The sequence below is a fragment of the Phocoena phocoena genome, chromosome 3 (assembly GCF_963924675.1).
Source record: "Phocoena phocoena chromosome 3, mPhoPho1.1, whole genome shotgun sequence".
NCBI lineage: Eukaryota > Metazoa > Chordata > Mammalia > Artiodactyla > Phocoenidae > Phocoena > Phocoena phocoena.
In genome coordinates, this window is record NC_089221.1 from 168,486,758 (window position 1) to 168,506,106 (window position 19,349).

Here is a 19,349-nt window from a genome sequence, read left to right on the forward strand (position 1 = left end):
CGGGTGAATGATTAAATGGAACATATGTATGGCGGGGGAGGCTCTATAACGCATTCCTGGGTGGAGGAACACCTGTTGAGAAACATACCTGTGAGGTGAAGGAAACAGCTGCATTGAATTGAGTTCACACGAGAGGAAGACCTGAGCACGCCTGCATGGGGCACACTCACATTGAAGCACATCTTTGGGGGGGGGGGCTCGTGTGTTTTGAGGTCCACCTGTCAAGGATGCATCTGTGAGAAAGCATTTGTTTGGGGCATCTCCGTGGGAAAATATCTGTACGGCACCTGCAAGGGCGACCTGTGAATGAAAACGTCTGTGAGGGGACCCTCTACAAGAGGCTCGTTTGAGCACACCTGTCTGGGCAGGAGCTGAGTGGGAACCATGTGTGCCTTCACGATCGTCCTTTGGATAAAGGACGAAGATAATAAGACGACCCCCTCCTGGGGACTCTAGAGAGAAGAGTGATGGTTAAGGGAAAATTAATCCCTTCTAGGGCATAGAGCGATGTTGGGTAAGAATCCCAGGTCTAGTTAAATGTCTGCTTTGCCCCTTCCTGGGCATGTGGACTGCGGTGAGCGGCTTAATCTCCTGTTTCGTCACCTGTGAAGTGGGAAAGCCAGTCCCACTTACCTTATAGGGTTTTAGCGAGGACGACGCGAGGGGTGAGTAAAAGGCCAAGGCTTGTGCAAAGCAATGAATCAACGTTAGCTATTATTATTATTCGCTGTCAAAAGATCTGGGCGCTCCTCCCCCTAATGGCGAATCGAGAAACTGCGCCCTAAACTAGTGGGAGGGACATTTGGCAGGTGCAGCGAGCGCGACAGGCTGGGGCCCCGCTTCCAGCAACGCGGTCCTTATCCCCAGCCGCTCCTGGGACTCTGAGATTCCCCCGCTAGGCCGATCCGGAGAAAGCAGTCTGTTCGGCGTCTGGATCCGGCAGAGGCCCCTTTAAGACTGCTAGGCGAGCCGGGGGCCGCGGGGCCCAAGGCGGTGTGGGGTCAGTGGGGAGGCCCCGCCTAGAAGGGTGAGCAAGGCGGGACCGCAGGGCACAGCTCCTGCGGCTCTGACCAATAGGAAACCGACTTTGCAGCCGCGCCACGCGTTGATCTTCTGTTTCCCAGTCTGAGTGGGACCGAGAAAGGAGGCGCGCGGGCAGGAAGAAAACATGGAGGGAGAGCATTTGATTTTTCTGCTTCTGTGGCCGCTTAGGCAATGTGAAATGAGCGGGCGGGCTGTTGCAGGGCTAGATGGCACAGAATTGGTTCTGAGTACGTCTAGGGAAACCGAGAACTTTAGTTCCTGAGGAGGATTAGTAGAGGAGGGAGGTCAAGTGGAAAGGGATTATGTAACCCAATCCCTGACATCTCCCTACCTCGTCCCCTTGGGCAGAGGGTAAACTGAGGCACGCAGAAACGGAACTCTGAAACCAGACCTGAGATCATTGATCTCTCGAACCCCCCTTCCCAGAATGAACGTGGTTGCTCCCTAGATTGTGCTAATAAGAGAGCATCCCTGACACGCCCCCCCAGCTCCGCCCCCATCCCCTCCCCCACCCAATGCGGAGGAGACGCAAGTTCTGGCGCGGGCGGCGACGGCTAGCAGTCACCGCTTCCTACAAGTGCCAGAGCCGGGCAGACAGCGCGGAGGCTGCGGTGGCAGTGGCCACGAAGCTGGCCCCCCGGGGCGGGCGCCATGCGGGGGGGCCCGGGCGATGCGGAGCGGCGTGAGCGCTGGGGTCGCCTCTTCGAGGAGCTGGACAGTAACAAGGATGGTCGCCTGGACGTCCACGAGTTGCGCCAGGGACTGGCCCGGCTGGGCGGGGGCAGCCCGGACCGCGGAGCACAACAGGTACCCTTGCAGGGACCCCCTCCTGGCTCGTGGCGCTGGAGCCCAGCCCGCGCAGGGTAACCCGAGCCGCTGAATGGAGCGCCGGGAGCAGCCCGGGACTGCCTGTGGCTGTTCTCCAGGACCCGTTCCTAGCTTGGGCGTCCTTGTTCCCTTCCCCCCTGCCCGCCCGTGTCCGGGCCTAATGGGCGCGCTCAAGACAGGACCACCGAGGCCCCAGGCCTGCAGTTTCGGCTGCCAAACCCGTTCCCCTCCTCCCTCGGGGTGAGGGATGTCTGCCTGGGAATGGGGCCGCGTGCGCTTTCCTGCCCACTGCCCGGGACACACCCTTCTCTGAACTCTTTGCACAACCCGAGACACAAGGCCTGCACCCACCTCCAGGAGACACACCCTCCCCAGCCTCTATGTTTACCTTCCCTTCCCTGTCCTTTCCTGGGCTTGGCTCTATGCCCCAGGCTGTCCCAGCCAAGGACCCAATCCTATCCGATGCCACCCTCAGCTGGGGATGCACCTATCAAAGCAGGAACTTGACCCCAAGCCCGTGCATGTGTCCCCCCACACCTGGAGGCCCAGATGCCACTGGACTGTCTCCATAGCACCCTGAGACCTCCAGTCAACCTCCCACTTTACAGATGGGAAAACAGAGGCCCTGCAGATGTTCAGTGTGGATGTCATTGCCCCACATTGCCCAGTGCTGTCTCCAGGGAGAGCTCTTGAAACTGCCATGTGGACAAGTTCATATAAGAGACACCTGGAAGGACAGGCTTTCAGAGACAAGAGCCCAAGTCCACCTACTCACTTCCCAGCTCTGTAACCTTGAACAAGTGACTTGACCTTGGAGAGCCTCATTTTGCTCACCAGGAAAACTGGACAACCACTGTCCACCTCACAGACCTACCTTGGCCTTGGGTATCTTATTGAGGAAAGAGATGATCAAGGGAAGGGGTGACTTCCCCGCCCTGGTCCTCTAGGTGCAGGGCTGGGGGAGGGGGACCTGGGTTCCTGGGGCATAAGCTTGTCTTGCCTCCTCCAGATTGGGGGAGCAGCTTCCCAGAGCTCCTTCTGTCCCTTCCCCCCTTCCAGGGCATCTCCCCTGAGGGTGATGCTGACTCAGATGGTGGCCTTGACCTGGAGGAGTTTATCCTCTATCTGCAGGAGCGGGAACAGCGCCTGCTACTTCTGTTCCACAGTCTGGACCGGAATCAGGATGGTAAGGCCCAGGGATGGGGCTGTGGGGGCCCTGGAGATGCCAACGGGGTTAGAACTGGCAGTGCTAGGAGGAGGAGGGAGGGCCGCTTCTCCCTGATGACTCACAGGCTATTTTGGGAGCTCTCTTCACCCCCAGCTAGGTGGTTTGGGGCCCAGCCGGCCTATCCCACCTCCTTTTCCTTCTGGAGTGGGACACTATTATTTATTAGTCTTATTTTTCTGTGGGACAAAGATCCCCCCATATTGCTCCTGGATTCCCTATGAGACAGAGACACCCCCATTGCTTTTTCTGGGTGTCCAATATTGCCTCTCAACCCCCTGTGGCATAGGGACCCCCATAATTATCCCTGGATTCAATCCTTCATTCATTCATCAAACAGAAGACCCCCCCAATATGGCCCAGTTCTACCCCTCTGATCCCAGTGGGTCAAGGACCCCCCGCAACCCGCCACAAACCTCACCTTGGGTTCCTGGATCCTCTGGTCTTCTTCAGTATCCCCATTCCAAGCTGTCCTGGTCCTCCGTCTTGGGGTCCCTACACACACACTTCCCCACCTCGGGCCCCCTCCCCAGGTCATATCGACGTCTCTGAGATCCAGCAGAGTTTCCGAGCTCTGGGCATTTCCATCTCGCTGGAGCAGGCAGAGAAAATCCTGCACAGGTGAGTAGCGGGGTGTCCAGAATCCCAGGTAACTCAGGTCCCCAAGACCCCTCAGCCACCTTGAGCCTCTGAGCCTCAGATCCAATCCCAAGGCAGTGGAGCTGAGATCTTGGCCCAGTTGCTTCCCCTCTCTGAACCTCAGTTTCCCCCTCTGTAAAATGGGGAGCTCAGTCTACCCCCCAAATCCACAGGTCAGCTCACCCCTGGACCCAGGCACTGATTCTGTCCCACCTGTACCCCTCCCCCCGCAGCATGGACCGTGATGACACCATGACCATTGACTGGCAGGAATGGCGTGACCACTTCCTGTTGCACTCGCTGGAGAATGTGGAAGATGTGCTGTATTTCTGGAAGCATTCCACGGTGAGGTGGGGGGCGGCTGTCCCAGCCTGGTGGTCGGGCCCTCTTCCCCAGGGCATGGGGGGAGGGGCTGGCTCAGGACTCTAGAAGGAGGAGCCCACTGGGAGCAGCCGAGGGATGAGGCTCTGCTCTCCTCTTCCTCCATCTGGGGCTCCCGGGACCCATTTGGGGAGGTCTCTGCCAGCTCATGGGGACCCTTCAGACTTACTGTGGGGCCTCTGGGGGTTCAGGGAAGAAAGGGCTCACCAGATGGGGCATCTGGTCTCCCACCCTCAACCACATGGCTCTCTTTCTGCTGGTTTCTATTCCCCTCAATAAAGGATTCCGCTGCTGAAAAGACAAGTTAGGAAGCCACTGTCTTCAGAGGGTCTCACGTGATCTACTGGAACTTGGGAGGGAGGAAGCGCTCTGGATTGCCATTTCCCGGGTGGGAATCCTTGACTGATGGCATCTCGAGGGGTCCATCCATGCGACCTGCTGAGATCCTCTTGGGAGGTCCAGAGATTCCCACCCTGGGGGACCCATGAGGGGCTTGGTTAAGAAGTCTGCAGGTGAAGGATGCTAGAGGGGGGATGATCTCTGTGGGGGAGACCCCTGGGCATCTGGTGAGACCCCCAGGAGGGATCTGCTGGGCTCCATATATAGGAAGTCCCTGGTAGGATCTTGTGTGGCCCTGGAGGTATCTTCTGGAATTCTTACGTGGGAGACCCTTGGGATCCTTTGGAGGGATCCGATTGGCTCCAGAGGGATCTTTATGGGTCAGGGGCTTGTTTGTTTTGTCGTTGTTGTTTGGGGTTTTTTTTGTTTTGTTTTGTTTTTTTGGCCATGCTGCACGGCATGCAGGATCTTAGTTCCCTGATCAGGGATCGAACCTGTGCCCCCTGCAGTGGAAGCGCAGAGCCCTCGCCACTGGACCGCCAGGGAATTCCCATAATATATATATTCTCTTTTATTTATTTATTTTTGGCCACACCACGCGGCATGTGGGATCTTAGTTCCCCAACCAGGGATCGAACCCGGGCCCCCTGCAGTGGAAGCATGGAGTCTTAACCACTGGACCACCAGGGAAGTCCCCTGTGGGGTAGAGACTTGAATAGGATGCTTTGATGGGATTTGGTGGAGATCCCCAGGAAGGATGTTATTATCTTTTGTGGAGACTGCAGGGCTGGATCTGGTAGGGGTCCAAGAGAGATCTCGGGCTCTCCAAGTGAGATTCACTGGTGGACTGGGATTCATTGCTGGGTACCCTGGGATTCATGGGGGAGACGCCCCAGTTTAGGGCAGAGTTGCATCCCCCCAGCCCCACTGGGGCATGACACCCCCAGCCTCTGCATCCCCAGGTCCTGGACATTGGCGAGTGCCTGACTGTCCCGGATGAGTTCTCGGAGCAGGAGAAGCTGACGGGCGTGTGGTGGAAGCAGCTGGTGGCGGGTGCGATGGCAGGTGCCGTGTCCCGGACGGGCACAGCCCCCCTGGACCGCCTCAAGGTCTTCATGCAGGTGAGGGGCCCTGGAGAGACCCACCCCCTTCCCTAGGCCTGGACCCCTGGAGGGGTCCCCAGAGCCACCTGGTCTTCCCACCCAGGTTCACGCCTCCAAGACCAACCAACTGAACATCCTGGGAGGCCTATGGAGCATGATCCAAGAGGGGGGCGTGCGCTCCCTGTGGCGTGGCAACGGGATCAACGTGCTCAAGATTGCACCTGAGTCGGCAATCAAGTTCATGGCCTATGAGCAGGTGGGGGCAGGCAGGGGGAGGCGTGGGCTACGGACAGGAGGCTTTGCAGGATTGGCCTGGGGGTGCGGAATGTCTGCAGGTCCCCAGGAGTGGGCATCTGCTCCCCTTCGGGATGCGCCCAGGAGGAGGACAGTAGAGGGAAGGTCCAGGTGCACTGAAGGCCCAACCCCTGAGGTCCCGCCACCTCTGTGTCTCCCTCTCAGATCAAGCGGGCCATCTGGGGGCAGCAGGAGACACTGCATGTGCAGGAGCGCTTTGTGGCTGGCTCCCTGGCTGGTGCCACAGCCCAAACCATCATTTACCCCATGGAGGTGAGAAGGAGGGGCCCTAGCAGAGGCTCCGTTGCAGGGCTGGGGGTGGGCCTGCAATAACCATTTCACTCCAAGGTGGGATAAGCATTGGGATTATAACTTTGCTTCTTCTTGATTCAGACTGTAGCTCATTAGAGCAATGCTCTTTCATGTGTAGCTGGTCTGGGTATCACAGTAGTGTTGGTTTAGCTGTTTAAATAACAGTTGTGGGGTGCAGCCCTTTATGGATATGACGCATCGAAGGATACTGGTTTCCATGATGCTTGTCCCCAAGGGAATCATTTCTAGGTGAAACCACTTTTGGAGAAATCATTTCAAGTTTCAGATTGTGCCAGGCATCACTTAGGATTCTGAGTGACGGAAAACTCAAATCACATAAGTGAAGTCCGGAGGTGAGCAGTTCAGGGATGGTCTGGTGGCTTCAGAGTGTTAGAGACCCAGGTTCCTTCCCTCTATCTTGTTCTACCACCTCAGCATGTGGCACCCACCTCATGGACTAAAATGACTGCTGTGCTCCAGTCACAGCATCCATGCTCCAGCCAAGAAGGAGGAACAGAGGAAGGAACACCTCCCTGCCTTTAAGGATGCTTTCTGACAGCCTTGCATACCTCTTCACCATCTGTTTCATCAGCTAGGACTCAGTCACGTGGCTACGTGCCTAGGGAAACTGAGAAATGTAGTCTTTATTTCTAGAGGCTGTATTCTTGCTGAAAAGAGCAGTTTCTATAGATAAGGGAGAAAGTAACAAGATATTGGGAGACAACAGTGCGTGCAAGTCTGATAGGCGTAACCAGTTTGTAGGTATAGAGTTTGGGGGTAGAAGAAGATTCTAGAGCAAGTGGTTCTTCTACTTATTTATATTTTTATTTATTTATTTATTTTTTTGGCCACGCCAAGCAGCATGCAGTATCTTAATTCCCCGACCAGTGATCGAAGCCATGCCCCCCGCAAGGGAAGTGCAGGGTCCCAGCTACTGGACCACCAGGGAAGTCCCACAAGTGGTTCTTTTAATTCAGTTATTCTCAGGGTATCTCCATCTAGGAGGTACAATTTCGAAGTGTCTTCATTCCTGGATGTAGTGATTCCGAAGGCAGCTTTTCCAGGGATAACCGGCTTCTCCCCAGGTACTGAAGACACGGCTGACCCTTCGCCGGACGGGCCAGTATAAGGGGCTGCTGGACTGTGCGTGGCGGATCCTGGAGCGAGAAGGGCCCCGAGCCTTCTACCGCGGCTACCTGCCCAACGTGCTGGGCATCATCCCCTACGCAGGCATCGACCTGGCCGTCTACGAGGTCTGTGGTCCTCCCTTCTCTGGGATCTGTCCTTCCTGTGGGGCTGGCTCAGTTGACCTCCATAGCTAGGGGTGGAGAAGCAAAGCACTGTGGGCCTTGGGATTCTGGGGAACTCCTTCAGACATTGGACCTCCCCACCTGCCCCGCCACTCTTGCGCTTCCCACCGCAAGAACCTTCCATCTGTACTTTGGCCTTCCCGGGTCTCAGGACATGTGAAAGTCGGGGACCACTCTAGCTCCCACAGAAACGTGGGAGCAGGCGAAGATGAGCTTCAAAGATGCCCATCCCCCCCAAAACGTGGGTCAGACGCACCTCCATCTCCAGGCCAATATCGTCTTCAAGGCCATTTCAGTCATTGCCGCCACCATAAAATCCATACCCCGTGACCAGCATCTCGGGGCCTTTATCAGGAGAAGCAGGAACTGGGAGTTTTTGCTGTTTCTCTTCCAGGGACCTCATCCATTGCCTTTCCCTTCTCCTGGTGGGATCACCAGGTTCTCCCAATTAGCACAGCCTCTGAAGTTCCCAGGCATCCCCCCACCCCCAATCGTTGTATCCAGCCCAGCTTCATGGGTAGGCAACCTGTAGAGTCACCAACTCAGAAGGGCTCCACACTTGGTTGAATGCTTTGCTGTCACCCTCTTGAAATTCTTAATAATCTTTGAACAAGGGACCTCACATATTTTTATTTCGCACTGGACCCCGCAAATGACGTAGCTGGTCCTGATCTAAGATCCCCGGTACCTGCCATCCGTACCCGTACCTGCCCTACCAGCACCTAGTGTCTACGGAGCCAAGTGAGACAAGGCTTCATTCATTCGTTCGTTCATTTTTTCACGCATTCACTCATTCACCCGTTCACTTAGCAACTGTGTCCTCAGCATCCATGTGTTCTGGGTACTGTGCTGGCTGCCGCATTCAGGGAGTACAACATAATTCTTGTCCTCCCGGGACACCCCTCCAATGAACACAGGAGTCAAGTCAACCAGCAAGTAAGTAATTGCAGATCCTGAAGTGTTCTCAGAAGATAATAAACAAGACGTGCAATCGAAAGTAGCCATGGGCAGGAGGGGGGCGTGTCTAGGAATGTCTCTGAGAGGTGGTGTTGGAGTGATGAGTTGAAAATATATCAAGGAGGGAATGTGAACAAGGGCACAGCCAATGCCAAGGTCCAGAAGCAGGAATGAATATGGCCTATTGGAGGAATGGAAGTCTTTTTTTTTTTTTTCCATTATGGTTAATCACAAGACATTGAGTATAGTTCCCTGTGCTATACAGTAGGACCTTCTTGTTTATCTATCTTATATATAGTGGTATATATCAGCTGATCCCAAACTCCCAATTTATCCCTCCCCACCCCGACTTTCCCCTTTGGTAACCGTAAGTCTGGTCTCTATGTCTGTGAGTCTGTTTCTGTTTTGTAGGTAAGTTCATCTGTGCCATCTTTTAGAGTCCACATATAAGTGCTATCTTACGGTATTTGTCTCTCTCTGACTTCCTTCACTTAGTATGACAATGTCTAGGTCCATCCATGTTGCTGCAAGTGGCAATGTTTCATGCTTTTTTATGGCTGAGTACTATTCCACTGTATATATGTACCACATCTTCTTTATCCATTCATCTGGCAAGGAACATTTAGGTTGTTTCCATGTCTTGGCTATTGTAAATAGTGCTGCTATGAACATAAGGGTGCATGTATCTTTTCGAATCATAGTTTTATCCAGATATATGCCCAGGAATGGGATTGCTGGATCATATGGCAACTCTATTTTTAGTTTTTTAAGGAACCTCCATACTGTTTTCCATAGTGGCTGCACCAATTTACATTCCCACCAACAGTGTAGGGGGGTTCCCTTTTCTCCACACCCTCTCCAGCATTTATTATTTGTAGACTTTTGAACGATGGCCATCCTGACCAGTGTGAGGTGATACCTCATTACAGTTTTGATTTACATTTCTCTAATAATTAGCGACACTGAGCATCTTTTTACATGCCTGTGGACCATCTTAAATGTCTTCTTTGGAGAAATGTCTGTTTAGGTCTTCTGCCCATTTTTTGATGAGATTGTTTTGTTGTTGAGGAGTGGAAGTCTTGAGTGGCTAGAGGGAGCTGAAGAGTCAGCAAGGACTCAATTGATCATGAGTTTGGGTTTCTCCTAAATGTGATAGGGAGCCATTCAGAGTCATGAGCAGAAATAAGACCTTATTCTGCAGCCTTAGTTCATTCATTCTTCACCCCAAAAGGGATTTCAGAGGTCTAAGAAGTTTGAAAAGCCCTGTGCCCTCTTGGCATTTCAAGATCTAAATTAGCCCCTTAAAGGCTCTGAGAAGTCCTGCAGAAAAGTGATTTACCCTTTTTTTTTTAAGCCCAGTGTTAGCCATACTTTTCCAGTCATCAGAACCTCTTTTTCACAGAACTGCTCTTAAAAACACCTATTTGGCAAATGCAGCTCCACCCCCAAAAGGCGGCTATTAAAATTGCAAAGGCAGTAATGGTAAACGATTCTCATTTGCCCCTTCCATGCCCAGGCCAGACATCACCAATCCATCACAGCACTGAGTCCCTCTCAACACAGTTCCAGGCAGCCATTACCAATGCACTGGAATTGACTTAGGAAATGAAACCTATGAGCAATTCCAGTCCCAAGGCCAAAAAGAAGATCCTGGATTTACAGAGGCCTCACAGAAGGCTTCAGAAGGGATTGGCCAAGGGCACAGCTCTGGACTTGGGGGTGGCTCTGAATGTTGATTGTCACCTTTATCTTGTGGCTTTGGGCAAGTAACTTCTGTTGAGCCTCAGTTTCTCATCAATAAAATGGGAATTGTAGTGGTACTTGTCTTAGTTGGAGGTCTTCCAGAAGCAGGGATGGGGGGGCAAGTGGTTTTGGGGGGAAGTAGTAAGACAGGGAAGGGAAGGCAACCAAAAAGTATCATGCTTTAGTATTAGTTTCCTAGGGCTGCCCTCACAAAGTGCCACAAGCTGGGTGACTTAAAACAACAGAAATTTGTTGTCACAGTTCTGGAGGTTAGAAGTCCAAAATCAAGGGGTCAATAGGGCCATGCTTCCTCTGAAATCTGTAGGAGGTATCCTTCCTTGCCTCTTCCCAGCTTCTGGCCTTTGCCAGCAGTCCTTGGCATTCCTTGGCTTGTGGACGCATCACTCCAGTCTCTGCCTCTGTTGCCATGACTGTCTTCTCCCCTATGGGTCCTTTTTCTTCTTCTCCTCTTCTTCTACGGACCCCAATCATATTGGGTTAAGGGCCCACCCTACTCCAGTATGACCTCATCTTAATGCATTATCTCTGCAAAGACCCTTTTTCCAAATAAGGTCATATTCTAAGGTTAAGACCCCAACACATCTTTTTTTTTTTTTTTTTTTGGTGGGGGATTCATTTAAACCCATAACAGTGCATTATCAAGCAAGATACCACAGCAGACAGGTGGAGCTCAGTCCTGGTGGGGACCTCCGGGAGAAAGTGTAGAACATTCCCCCATCAGAGAGGCAAGGGAGCTGGGGTATTGATACACCAAGTCAGTCATCATTTGAAGGTTGCTTCTGAGGGTGCTAATTTCCCAGCACTGCCCACCTGTTCCTATGTGCTTAGAGCAGCCTTGCCTGGGACCAGATAAAATCCTCAGGCTGAGCCATGGATGCTTGGCCATTGGAGTCGGCAGGTTTGAGCTGAAGTGGTAAGGGGTAAGGGGCAGGGTGGCCACCTTGGAGACTGTATGAGTTTCCAATGGCTGCTGTAACAAATGAGCACAAACTGTGGTTTAAAACATCACAAACTTATTATCTCACAGTTATGAAGGTCAGAAATCCAAAATGCATCTTACTGGGCTAAAATCAAGGTGTCAGCAGGCTGCTTTCCTTTTGGAGGCTCTACGGGAGAATCCGTTTCCTTACATTTTCCAGTTTCCAGCAGTGCCCATGTTCCTTGGCTAATGGCCCCTTCTCCATCTTCAAGGCCAACAGCATAGCATCTCCATCCCCCCTCCCCGAGATCTCTCTCTCTGTCTCTCTCTCATCTCTGTTTCTGTCATCACATCTCCTTCTCTGACTCTTACAAGGAGACTCGTGATGACATCGGACCCCCCTGGATATCCTGGGATAATCTCCCGTCTCCAGATCCTTAATCCCATCTGCAAAGTCCCTTTTGCCACGGAAGGTACCATATTCACAGACTCCAGGGATTAAGGCAGGAACAGTGGGGGGGGCTGTTATTCCACATACCAGAGAGGGTTTAGGTGAGGTTTGAGTGAGAGCGTGCAGGTAAAATGCTTGGCTAACACCAGCCATCACGGGATACAGAAGCCAGCCAGCAGGACCGCTGGAGCCAGGGTCCTGGTGTCGCCCACCTCCAACCCACCCTCCTCCCTTTTCCACCCCTGCCAGACCCTGAAGAACCGGTGGCTCCAGCAGTATAGCCACGACTCGGCTGACCCGGGCATCCTCGTGCTCCTGGCCTGCGGCACCATTTCCAGCACGTGTGGCCAGATAGCCAGTTACCCCCTGGCCCTGGTCCGGACCCGCATGCAGGCCCAAGGTGAGGCCTGGGTGGGAGGAGGAGGTAGGGAAGGTCTCACGACTTGGGTCCACCTTCCCATCCCCAGCTCCTTCCCGTGAGAAGGCAGGGTCCTGGGCTGGGATCCTCCTGGATTTTGATGGCCTTGACTAAAGTCCCTACTTTTCTCTGGGCCTCAGTTTACCCTTTTGTGACATTGGGATGGGAGCCCTTTACCCTAAGTAGGAGAACAGATACAGCCAGTGCCGGAAGAGCATCCTAGCCATCTCAGCTGGGGAGGCAGCTTTCCCAGCTGGTAACTTGGGTTCTAATTTGCAAGGCTGGGATATAGTGAGGTCAAAAGGAGGAGAAGGGCCAGGCTACGATTGTTTTACTGTATTTCTCTGTATTGCTCTTTTGAGGTTCTTTTTTCTTTTCTTTTCCCGCTACTATCCCTGAATCTTTTTTGAGAATTTCCTCGGGGATTTTAGCATTTGTGTTTTGTGGTTTTTGCCGGGGGTCATCCGTGCATAAGACAGATGTGGTCCTCCACCCTCAAAGAGCTCCCAAGCTGGAGAGGAAGGAAGATGGTGAATAAATCATTCCACAATGAAGTATGGATTTAGGGTTGAATAAAGGGGAGAAGGAAAAGCTGGACTTAGACTGGAGTGCCAAGGAGGGCTCCCCTGAAGAGCTGGTTTGGAATGGAGGTTGGAAGGTTGAGTAAGAGTTAGCTGGGAAAAGGGAGAAGGAATTGAGTTCCCGGAAGAGAAAATTTCTGTGCCCTCTTCCACCTCCCCCTCCACACATAGCTGATCTGTTTCTAGTCATCCCCAAACTTGGGGCCTCCAGATTGGGGTGAAGAGATGAGCAGCCAATTCCAAGGCCAGTAGAAGTCCCGACTCTGAGTGGTAGGTCCCACTGTTAGTCTAACCTTCCTCCCTCCTGCTGCAGTTGCCACCTGGCCCAGCCCTGGGGGGGAGGGGGGGAGGGGGAAGCGAGAGGGGGACCTTTGGCCTTACCTGGCCTCCCCACCCCCTACCAGCCTCCATCGAGGGAGCCCCCCAGCTGTCCATGCTGGGTCTGCTCCGTCACATCCTGTCCCAGGAGGGCGTGCGGGGCCTCTACCGGGGCATTGCCCCCAACTTCATGAAGGTTATCCCAGCCGTGAGCATCTCCTACGTGGTCTACGAGAACATGAAGCAGGCCCTGGGGGTCACGTCCAGGTGAGGGACCCAGAGCCCACCCCTCCCCCAGATCCCTCACCTCCATCGTGACATCCCCCACACCTCGGCCACTGGAGACCGAGGGCCCAGCCAGTGGATCCCAGGTCCCCCTCCCCACGCATTCAGACCACAGGATCCCCACACTTCATCCACTGGGTCCTGCATCCCCACATCCCAGCCACTGGATCCCACGTTTCCCTCTCCCCCAACACGTACTGAGTCCTGGACCTCCACATCGTAAACACTGGATCCCCCGCAACCCAGCTAATGGATCCTGATACCCCGACCACAGCAGCACATACCATGTATCTAAGCTCCCAGACCCCAGCTGCCTCAGGCACCAAATCCAGTGTCCTCAGGCAGTACTGGATCCTAGATCCACTGCCAGATCCTAGATCCCCATGCTTCAAGTCCTGGATCTCCAAGCTTGGCCACTGGATTCTGGATATCAAGAAACCTCAGCGCACCGGATCCTGACAGTGCAATGCCTAGGTCCCGGGGCCCCAACCACTGGATCTCAGACCCCCTCCATCCAGCCACTGGATTCCTGAATCCCTTTACCTCGACCCTGGGTCCTGGATCCCTCTGCTTCGACTCCCGGATCCCCACATTTCAACCATTATACCCTCAACCACCGGATCCCAGCTTTCCAAGCCCCGACCCACCAGATCCTCACTCCTCAGACCACAGTCGTGAGAGCCCAATGGCAGAGGAGCGGGTGCTGACGACTACAGCTGTTGGACCCCAAATCCCTTCACTGCAGGCACTGGGTACTAAAACCTCATCCATAAGAGGCAGACCCTACCACCTCCAGGCACTGGATGCCAACCCCTTAACTCCTGGTTTCTGACCCAAGTCCTCCCAAGCACTAGATCTGGAACGCTCAGACGGCCCCCCCCCCTCAGTCTAGCTCCCAATAGGCCAATCAGTGTCCTGGATCCCACGCACCCCCGTCCCAGACACACACCAGAGCCCGGAGACCTCTCCCCACATGGCACAAACCCCATAGTCTACGGAGCCTCCAGGAAACCCAGGTCCTGGCCTCCCGGCTTGAAAACCCATGGGACTTGTCCACTGTCCTGACATGTCTCATGCCGGCCACAAGGGGAGAAGATGCCTCTCCCAGGCCCTGCACAGACACTGGACCCCCTACCTCCCCAGCAAAGCCTGGACTGCAGGGAAACTTCTCTCTCAAATACTCCCCCAGCAGGACCATGTCTCACACCCCCTTCCCACTGTCTAGGCTGATAACAACCCCCAGAGCCTGGGTCCCTTTGGAGGACCCAGTCGCTCTTTCTTAGGGGCTGGCAAGGAGGCAATCCAAGGCTGGGGACACATTAAGGGGACCGCACACATCTCCCAGCACTGCCAGCCCCTCCCCAGACTTCAGAGTTGGAAGCCAGAAGCAGCTTCCCTAAACCCAAGCATCCAAGGATGCAAAACAAACCCCAAACTCCCCAGCCCCCCAAATTCATTCCAGGTCTATTTTTCTACCGGAGAGGAGCAGACATTCCATCCGCCCTAATTCCCAGTACCCCCACCCTGTATATTCTGCACTTTATATTTGGATCCTGAGCTTAGGCTTATTGGGGGACCCCTCTCTCCATTCCTTCCAAGTCCTTGGGGAACCCCATTAAAGGACTGTAAAAGAAGAACTTGGATTTTGGGGTGACAGGATGACCCCCCACAATGCTTCCACCTCCCCCACCTACACCACTCCCCACCTCCCTGCCTGTGTGTGTTATTTCAAAGGAAAAGAACAAAGGAATACATTTTCTAAGCTCTTTCATTGTGTTTTTTACTGAAAGGGGGTGGGGTGGATGTGGGACCACCTCATACCGCCCACAGGGAAGGGACATGGGCCGACTTCCATCATACATTGTTGCGGGAGACCAGGAAATGACTCCGTGAGCCTCAGTTTCCACATCTGTAAAGTGGGTGTGGGGGAAGGTCCACATTCAAGAGCACTCCTAATTTTTCCTGTATTTTTTGTAATTACACAAGTTTGTACTTTTCCTTGGGCTGCTTAAAAAGTTACCACGAACAAGGGGCTTAAAACAACAAAATTTTTAAAAATATCTTTCTATTGTGGTAAAATACACGTTACATAAGATTTACCATTTTAAGTGTACAGTTTTGTGGCATTAAGTCTATTCACATTGTCGTACAACCATCCCCACCATCCACCTCCAGGACTTTCTCATCTCCCCAAACTGAAACTCTGCCCCATTAAACACTGACTCCCCATCCCCTCCCCCAGCCCCTAGCCCCCACCATCTACCTGCTGTCGCTATGGATGTGACTCCTCAAGGGACCTCTTAGAACTGGAATCATGCAGTATTTACCCTTTTGTGTCTGGTTTATTTCACTGAGCATCATGTCCCCAAGTTTCCTCCATGTTGTAGCAGGTGTCAGAATCTCCTTCATTTTTAAGGCTGAATAATATTCTATTTTATGGAGGGACCATATTTTGTTTATCCATTCATCCGTTGATGGACACTGGGGTTGTTTCCACCTTTTGGCTATCATAAATGAAAGACAACAGAAATTTATTCTCTAACAGTTATGGGGGGTTGAAGTCAAAAACCAAGGTGTTGGCAGGGCCATTTTCCCTCTGAAGACTCCAGGCAAGGATCTGTTCGTGCCTGTTCCTAACTTCTGGTGGCTGCCCACACCCCTTGGTGTTCTTGGATGTTAGACCCATCATTCCAATTTCTGCCTGTCTTCACGTGATCAAACTTTTTCCTATGTGGACTGTGAGCGTCATTCTCTAAGATGTCCCCCTATGATCTTTGACTCTTGGTGTTCACATTCTTGTGTAATCTCCTCTGTCATTGTACCAAGGCAGGTCTGTAGGACCAAGGGAATACAGCAGAAGTGATGGTATATTACTTCCAGAATTAGGTTATAAAAGACATTGAGGGCTTCCCTGGTGGCGCAGTGGTTGAGAGTCCGCCTGCCGATGCAGGGTACACGGGTTCGTGCCCCGGTCCGGGAAGATCCCACACGCTGCGGAGCGGCTAGGCCCGTGAGCCATGGCCGCTGAGCCTCCGCATCCGGAGCCTGTGCTCCGCAACGAGAGAGGCCACAACAGTGAGAGGCCCACGTACCGCAAAAAAAAAAAAAAAAAAGAAAAGAAAAAAAAAAAAGACATTGAAGCTACCATCTTGTTCATGTTTTAAGCTGCTATGTTTGGGGAGGGGGGTTATTTGTTATGCAGCAGTAGCTAACTGATACATATACACATACAGAGATATGATTTTTCACACACCCAGATAAGGGATCAAACCTTGCTAACTATTTTGTATTTCTACTTCCTTTGAATTAATGATCAATGCCCAGAAGTGGGATTTCTGGGTCAAAGGATATGACTATCTCAGGGTCATGTCACTGGAAAAATTGTATGCAATATACACAGCCACCAACAAGGAATTAGCATTACCAGTTTTAATGCAGCCATGCCAGCACTGAGTATTACCACTTCATTTGATTTAATTGTGCCTGTTAACATTCATTTTCTTGTCCACACTCTTTTTTTTCTTCCAGTTTTGTTGAGATATAATTGACATACAGCACAAAAAAAAAAAGTTTAAGGTGTGCAACATAATGATTTGATTTACACGCATACTGAATTGATTATCACAATAAGTTTAGTGAATATCCATCATCTCATATTAAAAATTATCTCATTAAAAATTAAAGAAATAGAAAAAAATGTTTCTTGAGAACTCAGGATTTACTCTCTTTCATATACAGCATACAGCTGTGTTAACTATATTTATCATGTGTACATTACATCCTTCATACTTATTTATCTTATAATTGGAAGTTTGTACCTTTTGACCACGTTCATCCAATTCCCACTCTTCCCACTCCCTGCCTCTGGTAACCAAGAATCTGATCTCTTTTTCTCTGCATTTGTTTGTTTTTGCAGTGTAGTTGACCTAAACATTATGTCAGTTGCTGTTATACATTGTCCACATTCTTTTAAACCGTTACACTGTGTTTGGGATTTAGGAGGCTCTGCTGACATGCAGTGTGACATCAGACAGGCTGCTTTCCCCTTTCTAAGCCTCAGTTTCCCCACCCACACTTTAAAGATGTCCACTGACATCTTTAAAGAGAAAAGAACTTACATTTATTAAGCAAGTACTATGTACCCTCACTCTGTGCTAAGCCCCCCTTAATGTATATATGTGCTGAACACTTACTTTATGCCAGATCCAGTTCTGGACATGGGATGCAGAAGTGAATGAAACAAACAAAGATCTCTGCTCTCATAGACCCTATATTCCAGTGGGGAGAGATGAAGAAATAACACAAGTGAGTGAATATGTAGCAGTGTAGATAGTAAAAGTGTTACAGAGAAAAACAAAGAAGGGAAGGGGGATGAGAAATACTGCAGGATTGAGTTTAAATTTTAAGTAGAGTGGTCAGAGAAGGCGTCAGGGAGAAGGTGATGCTTGGAGAAAGATTTAAAGATGGTTTAAAAAAAAAAGATTTGGGAATTCCCTGGTGGTCCAGTGGTTAGGACTTGGTGCCTTCACTGCCATGGCCTGGGTTCCATCCCTTGTTGGGGAACTAAGATCCCACAATTCACGCAGCATGGCCAAAAATAAAAAATAAAAAAAGGAGTCATGGGAATGTCTAGGGAAAAGCACGTAAGACAGAGTAAACAGCCAGTGTAAAGGTCCTGGGGTAGTACCGGGCCTGGGTGTGTTGGAGGAACAACAAGGAGGCCCATGAGGCCAGCGTGAGTGATGGGGAGAGAAGGAGGAGGTGAGGACAGAGAGAGGACATGGCAGGTCCTGCAGGGCCTTCTGGGCCAAGGGGAGAACTGGGGCTTTTACCCACGGGAGGTGGAGCCTACAGGGCTGTGGGCAGAGAAGGGCGGGACCTGACTCAGGTGCTCACAGGCGCCCTCTGATGGCTGCTGAGGGGAGGACAGACTGTGAAGGGCGAGGGCAGGAGCTGGGGGAACTTGGGTGATGGCCACTGCACTGGTCCATGTGAGCGACGATGGGGCTGGACCAAGGTGGTGGCCACGTACATGGTAAGAAGCAGCCAAATTCTGGATATACTTTGAAGGTTAAGCCCACAGGATTTAGTGACAGACTGTGTGTAAGAGAGAAAGGGAGGAATCAAGGATGACCTCAAGGGTTTTGATCAAACAACTTTGAGGATGGAGATGCTCCCAACAAAGACTCTCATTGGATCCTATGACAACGCTATTTGGTAGAGTTACTCATTACTTCCAATTTCCAGCTGGGGAAACTGAAGCTCAGAGAAGTAAAGCAGGTACCCCGGGACTTCCCTGGTGGCGCAGTGGTTAAGAGTCCGCCTGCCAATGCGGGGGACACGGGTTCGAGCCCTGGTCCGGGAGGATCTCACATGCCACGGAGCAACTAAGCCCGTGCGCCACAACTACTGAGGCTGCGCTCTAGAGCCCGCGAGCCACAACTACTGAAGCCTGCGCGCCCTAGAGCCCGTGCTCCGCAGCAAGAGAAGCCGCCGCAATGAGAAGCCCGCGCACCGCAACGAAGAGTAGCCCCCGCTCCCCGCAACTAGAGAAAGTCCGCGTGCAGCAACAAAGACCCAACGGAGCCAAAGATAAATAAATTTAAAAAAAAAAAAAAAGATGATTCTTTAAAAAAAAAAAGCAAGGTCACACAGCAAGAAGTGTCTGAGTTAGGATTCAAACTCAGGTCCATCTGACTCCAAACCTATGCCTGTCTTACTTCGGGGACTAACTGTGTCTCTCTCTCCCAGAGCTCCAGAGCCTTCCCATTCTCCCCCACTTCCACCTCCTCTTGCCATGACAACGATACATAGTTTGTTAGTTTCCTATGGCTGTTGTAACAAAGGAACACAAACTTGGTGGCTTAAAATATTATTGTGGAGGTCAGAAGCCTGACACGGATCTCACTGGGCTACAATCTAGCTGTCAGCAGGGCTGGCTCCTTCTGGAAGCTCCAGGGGAGAATCTGCTAACTGGTCTTTTCCAGCTTCTAAAGGCCACCTGCATTCCATGGCTCGTGGCCCCCTCCTCCATCCTCAAAGCCAGCAGTGGCCAGTGGAATCTTTCTCACAACCAGTCCCTCTAACACTGATGGTTCTGCCTCCCTCTTCCCTGTTGAAGGACTCGTGAGATTACATTGAGCCCCTGTGGTTAATCCAGAACAACCTTTCCATCTCCCCA

The 19,349-nt window shown here is 52.0% G+C and overlaps 1 protein-coding gene across 1 annotated transcript; it reads left to right on the top strand.

Annotated features, from left to right (window-relative positions):
• The first annotated feature begins 1,695 nt into the window (after positions 1-1,695).
• SLC25A23 (solute carrier family 25 member 23) lies at positions 1,696-13,154 on the top strand. The gene is made up of 10 exons (XM_065875470.1): positions 1,696-1,851; positions 2,932-3,058; positions 3,631-3,718; positions 3,970-4,081; positions 5,419-5,577; positions 5,663-5,815; positions 6,019-6,126; positions 7,251-7,418; positions 11,816-11,966; positions 12,970-13,154. The coding sequence occupies exons 1-10, from the start codon at positions 1,696-1,698 to the stop codon at positions 13,152-13,154; spliced, it is 1,407 nt and encodes a 468-aa protein (XP_065731542.1).
• Positions 13,155-19,349: the final 6,195 nt, after the last annotated feature.

Coding starts and splice junctions, on each gene's coding strand:
- SLC25A23 (XM_065875470.1), top strand. CDS start 1,696: ATGCGGGGGGGCCCGGGCGATGCGGAGCGGCGTGAGCGCTGGGGTCGC. Junction 3,059..3,630: donor TCTGGACCGGAATCAGGATG/GTAAGGCCCAGG, acceptor CCCCCTCCCCAG/GTCATATCGACGTCTCTGAG. Junction 7,419..11,815: donor TCGACCTGGCCGTCTACGAG/GTCTGTGGTCCT, acceptor CACCCCTGCCAG/ACCCTGAAGAACCGGTGGCT.